Here is a 12,754-nt window from a genome sequence, read left to right on the forward strand (position 1 = left end):
CCCAACTTCTCTCTTGGTATTGTAATGTTTGTCAGAAGTTATCACACTGTAATCAAATCTGCAGGTACGTTGTGGGACTGAATACAAAATTCTGCACCAATTAAATTGTTCCTCTACAGAAGGGTAATTAAACTTCACAAAGCAAAATTGTTTCCTGCTAGCAGAGTCTGATAACTTTGCAATGTAGCAAGTTGTGTGGTTTGTACAAGCTGCAAGCAGGTTAAGAACAAAAGAATGGGCAACTATGGCAATAAATTGTACAGTAAATGACAGGTATTAATTATGGGCAAATAACATATTAATCTCTGTGTGATGGCTTAGTAAAATGATGTTGTTTTTTATTATAATTACTTTATTCAAGAATTGTTAAAAGCAAAGTTTCCAGTAAATAAATATGTTAAATTGGCCTGGTAAAAGTGTCTGATATAGGTAAATAATGATAAAATAAAAGGAAACAGAAAATAGAACCAATCGGCAAAGACATCACTACACTCAATTGGCTATTTTAAACTTGTTATTGTACAAAAATAATAAACTCTAATCAATAATTAATGTACAATAGAACATTTACTATTTTTTATTGTTTTAGAAAATAAAGTAAATCTGGAATCTTTTCAAAACATCCAATATTATCTTGCTTTCTTTTAAAGTAGTAATTGTGTTTAGAAAACGTAAAAGATGCCAAGATGTCAAATGTTGTGCCAAGTAGAAGCGTAATAAGAAGCCTTAATAATATTTTGTAATATTATTAACATTTTCTTCTTGTATTTAGTATATGGTTTTTAACATGGAATATTTCAAAATATTATTATTACAGAGTACTCAGATTTGCTATGTTGTTCAGTACAATCAGTCTCTGATGTGTTTAATGTTACAAATATATTTTTGTTCAATGCGTATGATTGTATGTGCAAATATTTGTTTACAGAGCATTCACTGGCGAGAAGCCCTCAATATACTTAAATTGGTGGTTGCACGCTCAGCAAGCCTGGTTCTACCTTCTTATCAGCATAGTGATATTTCAAAAATGGAAATACATTGCATCTGGAATAATGCATCCAAGGAATTGCCTGGAAAAACTTTAGAGTTCCAGTTTGATATTTCTGAGGTACTGTATTTACCATAATTAAGATAGCAATAGCAATAGCATTTAGGGTTATATCAGGGGTAGTCAACCTTGGCTCTTTTATGACTCGTGGACTTCAATTCTTAGCTTAGCTGGCTCAGGAATTCTGGGAGTTGAAGTCCACGAGTCATAAAAGAGCCAAGGGTGACTACCCCTGGGTTATATACTGCCCCACAGCTCTTTATAGCTTTCTCTGGGAGGTTTACAATGTAAGCATTAGTTGCATATTGCCCCTAACAATCTCTGTCCTCATTTTACCAACCTTGGAAGGATGGAAGGCTGCGTCAGCCTTGAGCCCTGTCAGGATCGAACTCCTGGCTGAGGGCTATGAGCTGAGTTTGCCTGCAATACTGCACTTTAACCACTGCACTACCAGTCTTCCTATTACAAACTAATATTACAAATTAATGGTTTAAGCCGAATAGGCCATTTAGCCAAAGTTTAATGAATATGATCATGTGCAGATCAAAGATAAATCATATGCTATACATATAAAATTAATCTACTGCCTCATACTATTTATTCAATTGTTGAAATCAAGAATTTCAAAGAATAGAATTTCTGAATTTGAAAACCATCTACTAGTCAGAGTTGCTATATGCACTGTGGGGATAATATATGTAAATTTTAAACTTTTATTGATGTTTTACTTTAAGACACCAATTATTGGCAAGCGATATGATGAGCTGCAGACTTCTTTGGGTCGTGATGGAAAACATAGAATAATGCCTGTCACACGTAGCACGTCTTCAACATCTTCTGGGTCTAATTCCAATGTCCTTGTGCCTGTTAGTTGGAAGAGACCTCAGTATTCGCAGGTAAAATTCTTACTGATTTTCTGTAATGGTGGTTTGTTCCATTAATTTAGGTTGTTGTTCAGAAATACAGAAATATTGTTTAACAAATATTGAAATATAGAGAGTCCAAATAATACCAAGGCAATATTTTGCCAGATTAAATTATGATAATTAATTAATGAAAATTATCAAGAATTAGAGCTGAAGTTATGGATTTCTTTACAAACATTCCTATTTCTTCTCTTATTAAAAATTCATATGTGTATCATTATTATTTTTAAAATGTCTCCTTTTCTTTCACCTTTATTTTTTTAAAGAAAAGAACAAAAGAAAAGTTGGTGCATGTTCTTAGTCTTTGTGGTCAAGAGGTTGGTCTGAGCAAAAACCCCTCAGTAAGTTTCATATTTCTTCTTATACCATTTATGCACAATTAATTTATATCTTCAGTTTCAGATACTGTCTTTCATTTGTCTCTGTATCAGGAGGACTTAAGTACCGAGGACGACCTAAACGTCTACCTCCTGTTCAACCGAAAACTGTTCGAAACCGATTCCACGGTCAACACTCGAATAGAGATTACCTTCCGATACTCTCACCTCTGAATACGGCAGTAGTGGTGATCTTATTATTACGTGAAATACACCTGACATTGTATAAAATGTACGGTCGTCTCGAGAAGTGCTCTAGCCATATAACAGCAGTGTTGAGAATGATACTTTATACTGACACTTCCTTTGAGATCTCTATATGCCATTTATTTTTAAAATGCAAATCTATATTATTTCTAGTAAATGAAATAGTAAAAATGAAAATTTCTGAAATATTGGGATTGCCCAGTTTTTGAGCTGGGGTTTATTTTTTTGTTTCAGGAATTATACAGTAGTGAGATTGTATTATCTCAAAATTCCTGCTGGAGGGAATATCCAGTATCAGCATCTAGACTAGTTGCATTTTAGTAAAATAATAGGTAGTACATACTATTTTTTTCAATTGGCTTATTTGCTGATAGCTTATGATCAGTCTACCAAGAAGCAACTCTGCATTTTTCTGCAAATAAAATTAAATTTAAAAACTAGGTCAGCAAAATTAAAATGCATTCTAAGTAATTCAAATGTTTTAACTTGAACAACTGTGGGGAGTGGTGGATTTTATGAAGCTCCTTGAATGCCTATTTTTGCAGTTGCATCTTTTTTTCCATAAATGTTTGGATAAACTAAGGCTGCATTGGTCTGCAGCCATTAGGAAGTAATTGGATGGGTTTCTACAATTCAGAGTTGTATCTTTGTTCAAATTTAATCTGAAGGCACCTAGCCAACATTAATAATAAAAAGGAGTCTTCTAAAAATATCCTCTGAAGGAATTAGGTGTGTACTGAAAATACTGTTTCTGATTAGTCCAAGGCTAGTAGAAGGAACCATAGAAGAGTTTTTAAAAGAAAGTCATTCCTTTTCAATGTTTAGGTCATTTTTTCTTCCTGTGGTGATTTGGATCTGATTGAGCACCAAACTAGTCTAGTAGCTTCAGAAGACGGACAACGTGAACAAGAGAATATGGATGATTCCAACAGTGAGCAACAGTTCCGAGTCTTTAGAGATTTTGATTTCCTAGATGTGGAATTAGAAGATGGTGAGGTACGGTACTTTCTTTTTGACAAATCTTTACTCCTATCATAGATTAAGCCCCATATTTGCCCTTCATAGCAGTAATAATGTTCTGTTTATATTTTAGCAAGCGTATACCTGAATAGCTATAATTCTTGATTTTGCATGAACATTTTCAGAACGTTTTTCACATAAGGACATAACACTCAGCAGTGTGGAAATCTTAGCATAAAGTTAGAGCTTAATGTACTACTTTAATACTAAAATTAAAGCTAAAAGTTTGTTTTCCATACATTAAAATAAAACACAATACTTTAACCATTCTTAACCATCTGCCTGACATGCTGATTGATGATCTGAATACATGCCTCATAAACCCATTGCACAACAATTTTAAAAGCAGGCAATTTCATCAATGACTTTCCAGAAAGCTAAAGCTAAAGCTTTCTCTGTGTAAATCTTTAATGCTTCCATTGCCTTAAGATAGTGCACTTAGAAAGCCTGGTGTTCTGTAGAAGAAAAACGGGAGCTGCAATTATGTCTTAGCAGGTAAAAGCCTGTCCGTTTTAACTGAAGTTGCTCAAAAGGCCTGCTAGCAGATTGCTTGCAAAATTTAAGCTGCATGGTCTTGTTTGTGTCTAAATAATATTTTTATAGTTAATAGGGATCCCTTCCCTCTAGAAATAATTGTTTCTGGTTAACTAGAGTAAAGATCAGCATTGGGTGCTAAAGAATGCTGCTTAGTGTTCTGACAATATCTTGCCCCATTCCCTTCTGCAAAGAAAAACAGGCAGTGAATGTAGGAAATGGAAGAGATTCATAAAATAAGGAATAATTTAGGGAAGATCATATCACTTGTGAGCCTCACCTCAATCCTGTAAATAAATCTTCTTGCCACATTAAAGATAAATATCCCCTATATAACAGGTCAGATTTTGGCTGTCCTGAAGAGGCTGGTGAGAGACAGGATAAATAGTAGTAACAATTTGGCATCTTGATCTGTTCACAAACTTGTTCAGCAGGATTGTTAATGTCTATGATGAGAGGATGCTTTGCTAAAAAGGGAGCATCTACTACTAGTTACTTAGCAGGATCTGAAGCACATCCATCACTACCGAGCTGTTTGATTTTGAATTACACTATTCAGCTTAAATTCCATCGAAACAAAAATAAACTTTTGCCCTGTGCTATGTTTAAATTTGGAACATTTAAACAAAGCATTCTAAAGAAAATAAATTTGCTGGAGTAATAATAACGTTTTATAGCTAAAATAAATGCAAGAAGTTGAAAAGAATTTATCTGGAATTAGAACAGGAATTATGGTACAGCTTTTCATCTTTTGATAGCAAAACTCAGAGCCAAATCTGCTGCATAATTCCTAAAATTCTACATTTCTTTCCAACAGTTATCAATATGAGATATTGATATATTGATAATTAGATAGTCTAAATATTGGGCCTATAGTTCAACTGGGGACAGTAGCTGTCAGGATACAAAGTGGAATGTACATATAATGGAAAACATGTTCCTGTAACAACAGCAATGTTGCTAGGTGGTATTGTAATATGTTTCCTGTTATTGACTCTAACTTCTTTGCCCTTAACAAATAAAAAATAAAAAGCAGATTCTGGCTCAGGGAAGAAGGTAACTGTGTTTTGATTTTCAAGAAAATCCTACGCATGTCTCCTTCATGTCCCTCTGAGTGCATTAGGTCTTCCTCCCTGATTAGGGTATAGAATTTGGCTCATTTTCTTATTGTAGCTTTAGTTGATCTGATTTTACAAGATATAGAAATGAATTAATGTCAGCAAATTAAACCTGTTCTAGATTTTCTCTCTACTTTTTAAGCTTAATTTTATGTGAATATGAATTTAATTTAGTTGGGTTAAGAGAAAAGTGATTTAGTATTTTGTTTTTGAAACTACTGTTACAGTATTTTAAGCTTTTAAGAATGAAATGCAGGAATAAATTGGTCAGCTGCAGTAATGACTGTAAGTATATTTAAATCAAATATGTTTACACAAGCTTTTCTTTATTTGTTTCCTATTTGTTATATCTGCTATTCAGGAACTTCAGGTAAGCTAATGCTATTTGAACTCATGTGCTAGTAAATGTAATGCATTGTTTGTAGCCTATAATATTTACTGAACTGCTGTTTCAGTATGTGTATGCTTGTTTACATGTATGAAAGTTTTATACTTATGCACGGGTTTAGAAATGTTTTAGAATTCAAAGGAAAATGTTTCAAGTTTTCTGCAATATCCACAATAAGACCACAGTTCTCATCCATTGTGAAGTCTACAAATCATGAGTTTGACAAGATCAAATTTTGCCCACTTATTCTGGTTGTGGTTTAAATATGACAGGATATTTGTAAAACAATAAATTATGTATAACTTAATTCTTGCATAATTATTATGAGAGGTGGTAGGAAAGGTAGTGTTTGCACTTTCCAGAACTGTCTCCCCACTTCAGGGATCCTTGGGAGTTTTGCACAATTGCCTAGGAGATCCTGTCAAATGTTATTCCTGTGATAGAAATTCTGAGAATACCAAGAGAAGCAATATATTTTGTGATATATTGTCAAATATTTGGCGGGAGGAAAATATTTATAGCAATAAGGTAGCTAAGTATAACCTTTTCATTTTCATTTTTCTTTTATTATTGTAATGAATGCTATAAGGAATTCCACACTGTTAGATCTGCACAGTTTACAATCTTATAAAATGTTGCTTTCCAATTGGGGCTCCCCCAAAAAGTAAACCTTAAATTCACTTGCACAAATAATGAGATTATGTGACATCAAGTTGTTTTTGACTCCTAGCGACCACATATAGCCGTCTATTAATGTTAGACTGTGCCACAAATGGAAAAAGTGCAAGGAGAATTGGAGTACATGCCATTAATCAAATTCATTCATGTTTTAAGCTAACTGTAAAGATCTTCAGTGTTTTCAGTGATACAGACCCATGTTTCATTTCTAAAAGTAAGCAAACCTGTCAATACATTAATGACTGAAAAAAAATAATCTATTAACAGTTCAGCCCAATTAAATCCTGTAAAACTTGTTTCTATGGAAGCAAGTGTAAGATTGCACTGTAAAATGTTAACTAAATTTAAAATGTAAACAAAAAACACGTTTTAAAAAAACTAAACTATTATTAAATAAATGCTTGTCTGTTTTTTACACATAAAATAATTTAAGGAGTTTTTTTCAGAAAATCAGGATTAAAAATAAAGGCTCTTTTGATTTTGGAATATTGCATTATGCATGCTAAATTGAGAGTGTAACATTTTATTTTAATTCTGATCTTCAACATTGTAGATAGATAGACTAGATAGATAGATAGATAGATAGATAGATAGATAGATAGATAGATAGATAGATAGATAGATAGATAGATAGATAGATAGATAGATAGATAGATAGATAGATAGATAGACTGATATTCAACATACTTTTTTCAACTGCATGAACAAATAATTTCATATATATAGAAATCCCTCATAATAGATATTGCTCTTACTAACTTTGTACAGTGTAAGGGTGTCTCATAATTTTAAAATTTTAGTCTTCATTGTCAGTCATATGAAAATAAATAGAATTTCATCATTCCAACATTCTGAAAATTAAAGTTTTGAAAATAGCAGAATTTTTAGAGGAGACAATCATAATATTATTAAGTTTTCCTCTGTAAATAGCTATGATTTTATATTTCTGAATATATAGAAATATATAGATAGATATATATATACAACAAATATATATATATATATGTTGTATAGTAGCAGAGAAAATAAACCACTGCTATGATTGCAGGGTGAAAGCATGGACAATTTCAACTGGGGAGTTCGTAGGCGTTCTCTTGACAGTCTGGACAAGTGTGATATGCAGCTTCTGGAAGAAAGCCAGCTTTCAGGAAGTATTCCCAGCCTAAACAAAATCAACCATGAAGATTCTGATGAATCATCGGAAGAGGAGGACCTTACAACAAGCCAAATCTTGGAACAATCAGAACTTGTAAGTAGTTAAAGTTAAGCTGCTAGAAAGTAAACTACATTTAAAAATGAGGAAAGATGGATATTTGAATTCATTTCAAATGAAATTGGATGTCAGAACCTTTAACTGAGTATGTTCTGAATTGCTTCACCTTTTGAGAGTCAACAAATATGAAAAAAAACATCCAATTTTCAAAAGTTGCCAGATACTCTCATATTTGATAAGAGGTACTGTTTTCTGTGACACGTTACATGTCACATTTGATTGAATTGTTCATCTCACTCTTTTTAGTAGAATGTTACAAGAAAAAACGAAAAAACTTCACAAGGAATCAGCATTTATTTTTAAAGATGTGATTATGAAATTAATACATTTATTAAGTGTATTATTTTCTCCAGAAAAAAATCATAAATAGTTTCAGAAAGACTGTTTGTGGGAAAATGATGTCAGCTCTCTCCCACTTACTCAGGCTTGTATGGGATGGATAAAGGAGCAATCTTTGGGCAGTACTCACTCAGTGCTTTGGCCTAAGCAGAAGCATCACCCAGAGGAATGTGCTCTTTCTCTCTTTTTTAACAGATCATGACACTTTCCCCTTCTGAAGACACAAATCACATTGATGCCCTTTCCACACCATGTGAGGCAGCAGCAACCGGTCCACCTCCTTTCAGTTCAAGAACCTCTAGTTTTAACACATCTTTGCCAGAAATGAATAATCTCCAGGTCTCTGAAGAGTCAAAGGTGAATTAATTTAAAATTTAAGAAACAGTGGCTGGAATGGCGAGTTTGGGATACATATTTGCTAAAAGACAAGAGTTTTAGGTCTGCAAAATAACACTTTACAGTTCTGTATAACAAAGTCAGATGTATTTGTGCACCAAATTAAATATATAAGCTTCTCAAGTTACACTGGAAAATGTTGGCATTACACTTTTACAGCTTTAATAGATTAGTGCACTAAGTGGCCTGTGGGAGTTAACATGAATTCTATTCCATCCCCTAAATGTGGGAGTATTGTGCTACTGAGTGTAGTGAATTCCATTTTTGCTTGTTTGGGCTACTTTGAGATTGCCGATTACAGTATGCAGAGTTTTGTAAGTCTCAAATGCCTGAAACAAAGCGTATCATTGACACAACTATGAAAAGTTAGTAAAAGTTAAGGGCTTAGTAAATTTGCCTTGGTTGTGCTTGTGATTTCTGTTTTCTTCTCTTGGAAATGCTTTCTTTTAAAAATGTTCAGTAAATTTTGTAACTAAAAAGATAGGATTTTTTTTCAGTTGAAAAATTGGTATTTTCTTCCCTGATTTTATATACCTCTGTCATGTTTTATACCCCTTCCTTTGCTCTAACTGAAAAGAATTGATTCACCATAATAATTTTTTTATTTTAATTGCTCATGTTTGGAATTTTCATGCAAATGAATAATTTTAGTTCTGTGCAGCTGTATAAGAAATACATCATATCATATGACCATATTTGATAAATAAACTTTTATTTGGCTGTATCAATATTAGCAATATTATTTGACTTTTAAGCACCCCTAAGTGATCTTGTCTTTGCTTGGAAGTAATCAGAACTTGTCTTAGCTAACAGAGTTGTAGGCTAGACTCAGAACTTTAAAAGAAAAATCATTCTGGAAGAAAGCAAGAGCAATCCACTATATTGTTTCTAGGAGTAACATGGGGACACATTCATTAAATCATCTGAAACAAAATCCAGCTCAAATTGTACTACAAATTGCACTATTTATAATTATAACTGATTCCTTTAGGTGGAAGGTGCCCAAGAAGAAGAAGATACCTCAGTCCAGGAGGATGATCTATCCGGATCTACCAATGAACTCCCAGCAGCATTTGAATACAGTGATAGTTTTAGTCTAGATATGACTGAAGCTGAAGAAAAAGGTGACCGACTTCTAGACCAATATGCACTTGCCAGGTAGGTTCCTTCCTTCCTTCCTCCCTCCCTCCCTCCCTCCCTCCTTCCTTCCTTCCTTCCTTCCTGTTCAAGGCAATATACATAGCATTCTTGTTTATTGTTCCCAACAACAATCTCCCTCTAAGGCTGTGAGCGTGAATGGTCCATAGTTGCCCATTGAAATTCTGTGGCCATTGGTGGAACTGAACGCAGCCTTCCTGCTCTTAGTCCAGCACCTTTGCAGCTGCTCCAGACCAGTTATGTTTTACCCCAGACTTTGGATTAGTTCTTTCCATATGCACATACGGTATATATTCTTCATACAGTATTTACTTGAAAGGAAAATATCTTCTTAGATACAGTCATGGTGACACTTTTGTTTTTATTGTCTTGTTTTCCTTTGAGGCAGCGGTCATACATTTAAGGTTGTGCTTCTTTATGCATATATTTATGTATGAGAGCAGTTTTATCTATATTTCTTTTTAATAAATAAAAGTGCACACAACAAAATTCACAGCATAGCAAAACAGTGAAATGGTTCAAATAAATGAAAGCTATTTCCTAAAATAAAGCTAAGAGCAAATGTTTAAAAATGCAATATAAACTTCAAGAGATTTAATGATAAGTATGCCAGGATAAATTGAAAAATTGAAAAAATTTACACGATAGCGTATAAAAACAGTTCGTGTCAAATCATTACACTCATGTACATATATGAAAACCAAGGAGTTTTAGACACATTATCTGTCCTTATATAACATTGTGAAATTTTCTTTGTTACAGTTTTGGTGAAGGAGACCGCATTGCTTCACCCCCACCTTCCCCATTCTTTTCTGCTATCCTGGCTGCATTTCAACCTACTGCCTGTGATGCTGCAGAAGAAGCCTGGCGTAGTCATATAAACCAGCTTATGTGTGACTCAGATGGCTCCTGTGCTGTTTATACTTTCCATGTGTTTTCCTCCTTGTTTAAGGTAAGGAAATAGTTCAAGAATCCTATATGGTTAATCCTGGGTAAATATAAAAAGCTTATAATTTGTAGTAGAAGTGTCTAGAAGAGAATTGCCTTATGTGTCACTCTTTAAATTCCTAGATGATGTTTACAGAAATTCTGCTTTCCTAACTCTTGTGCTCAAACCTTCATAAAGGTGCTTTCACATGGACATTTAAATGAATATAGTTCATTACAGTAATTTCTTGCTGCACCCAGGCAACCTAATTATTCTCTTTCTTTATGCTGGCTTAAATAGATAGATTCAGAAGAGAAATGTATATTTATGAAGATGGATTGTTCCTATAGGTTTTATGAGTGTGGCTTACTTCAGCTAATCATAGTTATAGTTGTTTATTTCTTTCAGATTTTTCCTATTCACTTTTCTAGATACCTCAATTCTATGGGAAGAGTTTTCATACTTTAAAGTGACAGAACTTTAAAAACAGTCAAATTTCACATTTGGGAACTGGCTCTGCAATCTCTTCTTTCTTCTATTTTTTGCTCTTTCATAACTTTATAAAGAAAATAATATTTTATGTTTATATGGGTCAAAACAGTTGGTACCACTAGTATTGTAGAGTATTTCAGGAAGTAAAATGAATCTTGGGGGGGGGAGGAAGGTAGTGGCAAATCACTTCCATGAATCCTGTTATTTAAAACTAATTGCACTGTTTTGAAATAGAGGACTATTTGCATTTTTTCAGGAAAACTCAGGAAAGCTTGTTGAAAATATGGCAGAATTATCATTCTGGGATTTTAAAGCATACTTGCAATAGACATTAGAGGCACCTGTATTACACTTACCGGTAACCACATTGGGAAGGAAGAGAGCTGAGGTTGGTAGGACAAATTTGTAGATGTTCAAACACATCTTATACAGTGTTTTGAACAGTATACAGTATACAGTGTCCTTTATAATAAAACACTTAAATAGAGTTGAATGGTAGTGAACACTTAACATTAAATTCTTCATGCAAGAAAAAACTGAAAGACAATCCTCTACTGAGAAAAAGGGTCATGCCTGGACATAGTCTTTTACTTTTAAATAACTTTGTTTAGCAAGAAAACCATTTAAAATTGTTTGGTCATGAAAATCTCACATCCGTTTAGCTGTTCTATTTTATATTAATATACTTGTCTGGTAATAACACACCCTGATAACTCTGCTTTAATATTCAACACAAAAATTTCCCACCATGGTTTTTAAATGATAAACCAAAGTTATTAGCTGTTTCCAGTTATAACAGAGCATTTCTTAAGAGAAAATAATCTCAATCAAGAAAAATGAAAAAAGTCTCCAGCTGAACTTCATTGTGTAAGAATTTTTTCAAGTAGTACCTAAACAGAGAAGCCTCTCCTGTGATTTTTTTTTAATAATGATTTTATCAAACATTATAGTTAAACAGATAAAAACTATTTTATCTTAACTACAAACAGTAAAAAAAGTAGAAAATGCAGAAAAAAATAATATAGAAAGAAAAATAGAAACAATTAAATGTAGCAAAAAAGCAATGCAACCTCTCTTAAGAAGAGCTGTGTAAGAACATTATTCAGATAAGCACAAACACACTGCAGCAACCCAGAACACCAGAAAAAGGAAACAGGCAACCTATAAGCACCTTCCAATAAAATGGACACCCACACAATAACTTTATCAACCCACTACAGTACAACCAACAGAAACTATGAAAAAGATAACACTGTTATACATCAAAAAATCTCAGAAACAACCACAAACTAATACAACCACATGGCATTACCATAACACACAACCAAGCAAAGGTTTCCAACACATCTTAACTAAACCAAAAGACCCAGTAGCTCCAGAAAAGAAAAACAGATGTCATCTATAACATACAATTGTAACAATCACTAAGTGGGACAGGGTAGGAAGGAAAGTGGCACAGCACATTCATGAATACCAGTACTATACAAAATAAATAAAATAAATACTATATATAATAAATATATAATAAATACTATATATAATAAATATATAATAAATATATAATATATATATTATAATTTATTATATATAATTTATATAATATATAAATATATAATAAATAAAAAAAATAAAAAAAATACTATACAGAAAGTTAATAGTGCATAATTAAACCATTACAGATATACATATATCCTTAAGTATATAAATATATACCCCAGTTATGTTACATATTTCATCTTGAATCATACAAAAAATGAAGACATTACAGATACTCCTTGACTTACCACTGGTTCCTTAGCGACTGTTCAAAGTTAAGATAGACTCCTTGAAAGCTACTTACCACTCAGTTTCAAATTGATGGTAACTGCAGCA

At 32.9% G+C, this 12,754-nt stretch overlaps 1 protein-coding gene across 1 annotated transcript in view; it reads left to right on the forward strand.

Moving 5' to 3' along the window:
• FRY (FRY microtubule binding protein) overlaps window positions 1–12,754 on the forward strand; it is a 147,575-nt gene that overhangs the window by 117,382 nt on the left and 17,439 nt on the right. The window contains exons 46-53 of the mRNA XM_015815247.1: window positions 929–1,108; window positions 1,783–1,944; window positions 2,241–2,315; window positions 3,384–3,554; window positions 7,345–7,545; window positions 8,104–8,265; window positions 9,296–9,462; window positions 10,225–10,414. Coding sequence (XP_015670733.1) covers window positions 929–1,108; window positions 1,783–1,944; window positions 2,241–2,315; window positions 3,384–3,554; window positions 7,345–7,545; window positions 8,104–8,265; window positions 9,296–9,462; window positions 10,225–10,414 — 1,308 coding nt within the window. The remainder of the gene's footprint in view (window positions 1–928; window positions 1,109–1,782; window positions 1,945–2,240; window positions 2,316–3,383; window positions 3,555–7,344; window positions 7,546–8,103; window positions 8,266–9,295; window positions 9,463–10,224; window positions 10,415–12,754) is intronic.

This window comes from Protobothrops mucrosquamatus, unplaced genomic scaffold (assembly GCF_001527695.2).
Source record: "Protobothrops mucrosquamatus isolate PMUCROS unplaced genomic scaffold, P.Mucros_1.0 scaffold327, whole genome shotgun sequence".
Taxonomy (NCBI): Eukaryota; Metazoa; Chordata; class Lepidosauria; order Squamata; family Viperidae; genus Protobothrops; species Protobothrops mucrosquamatus.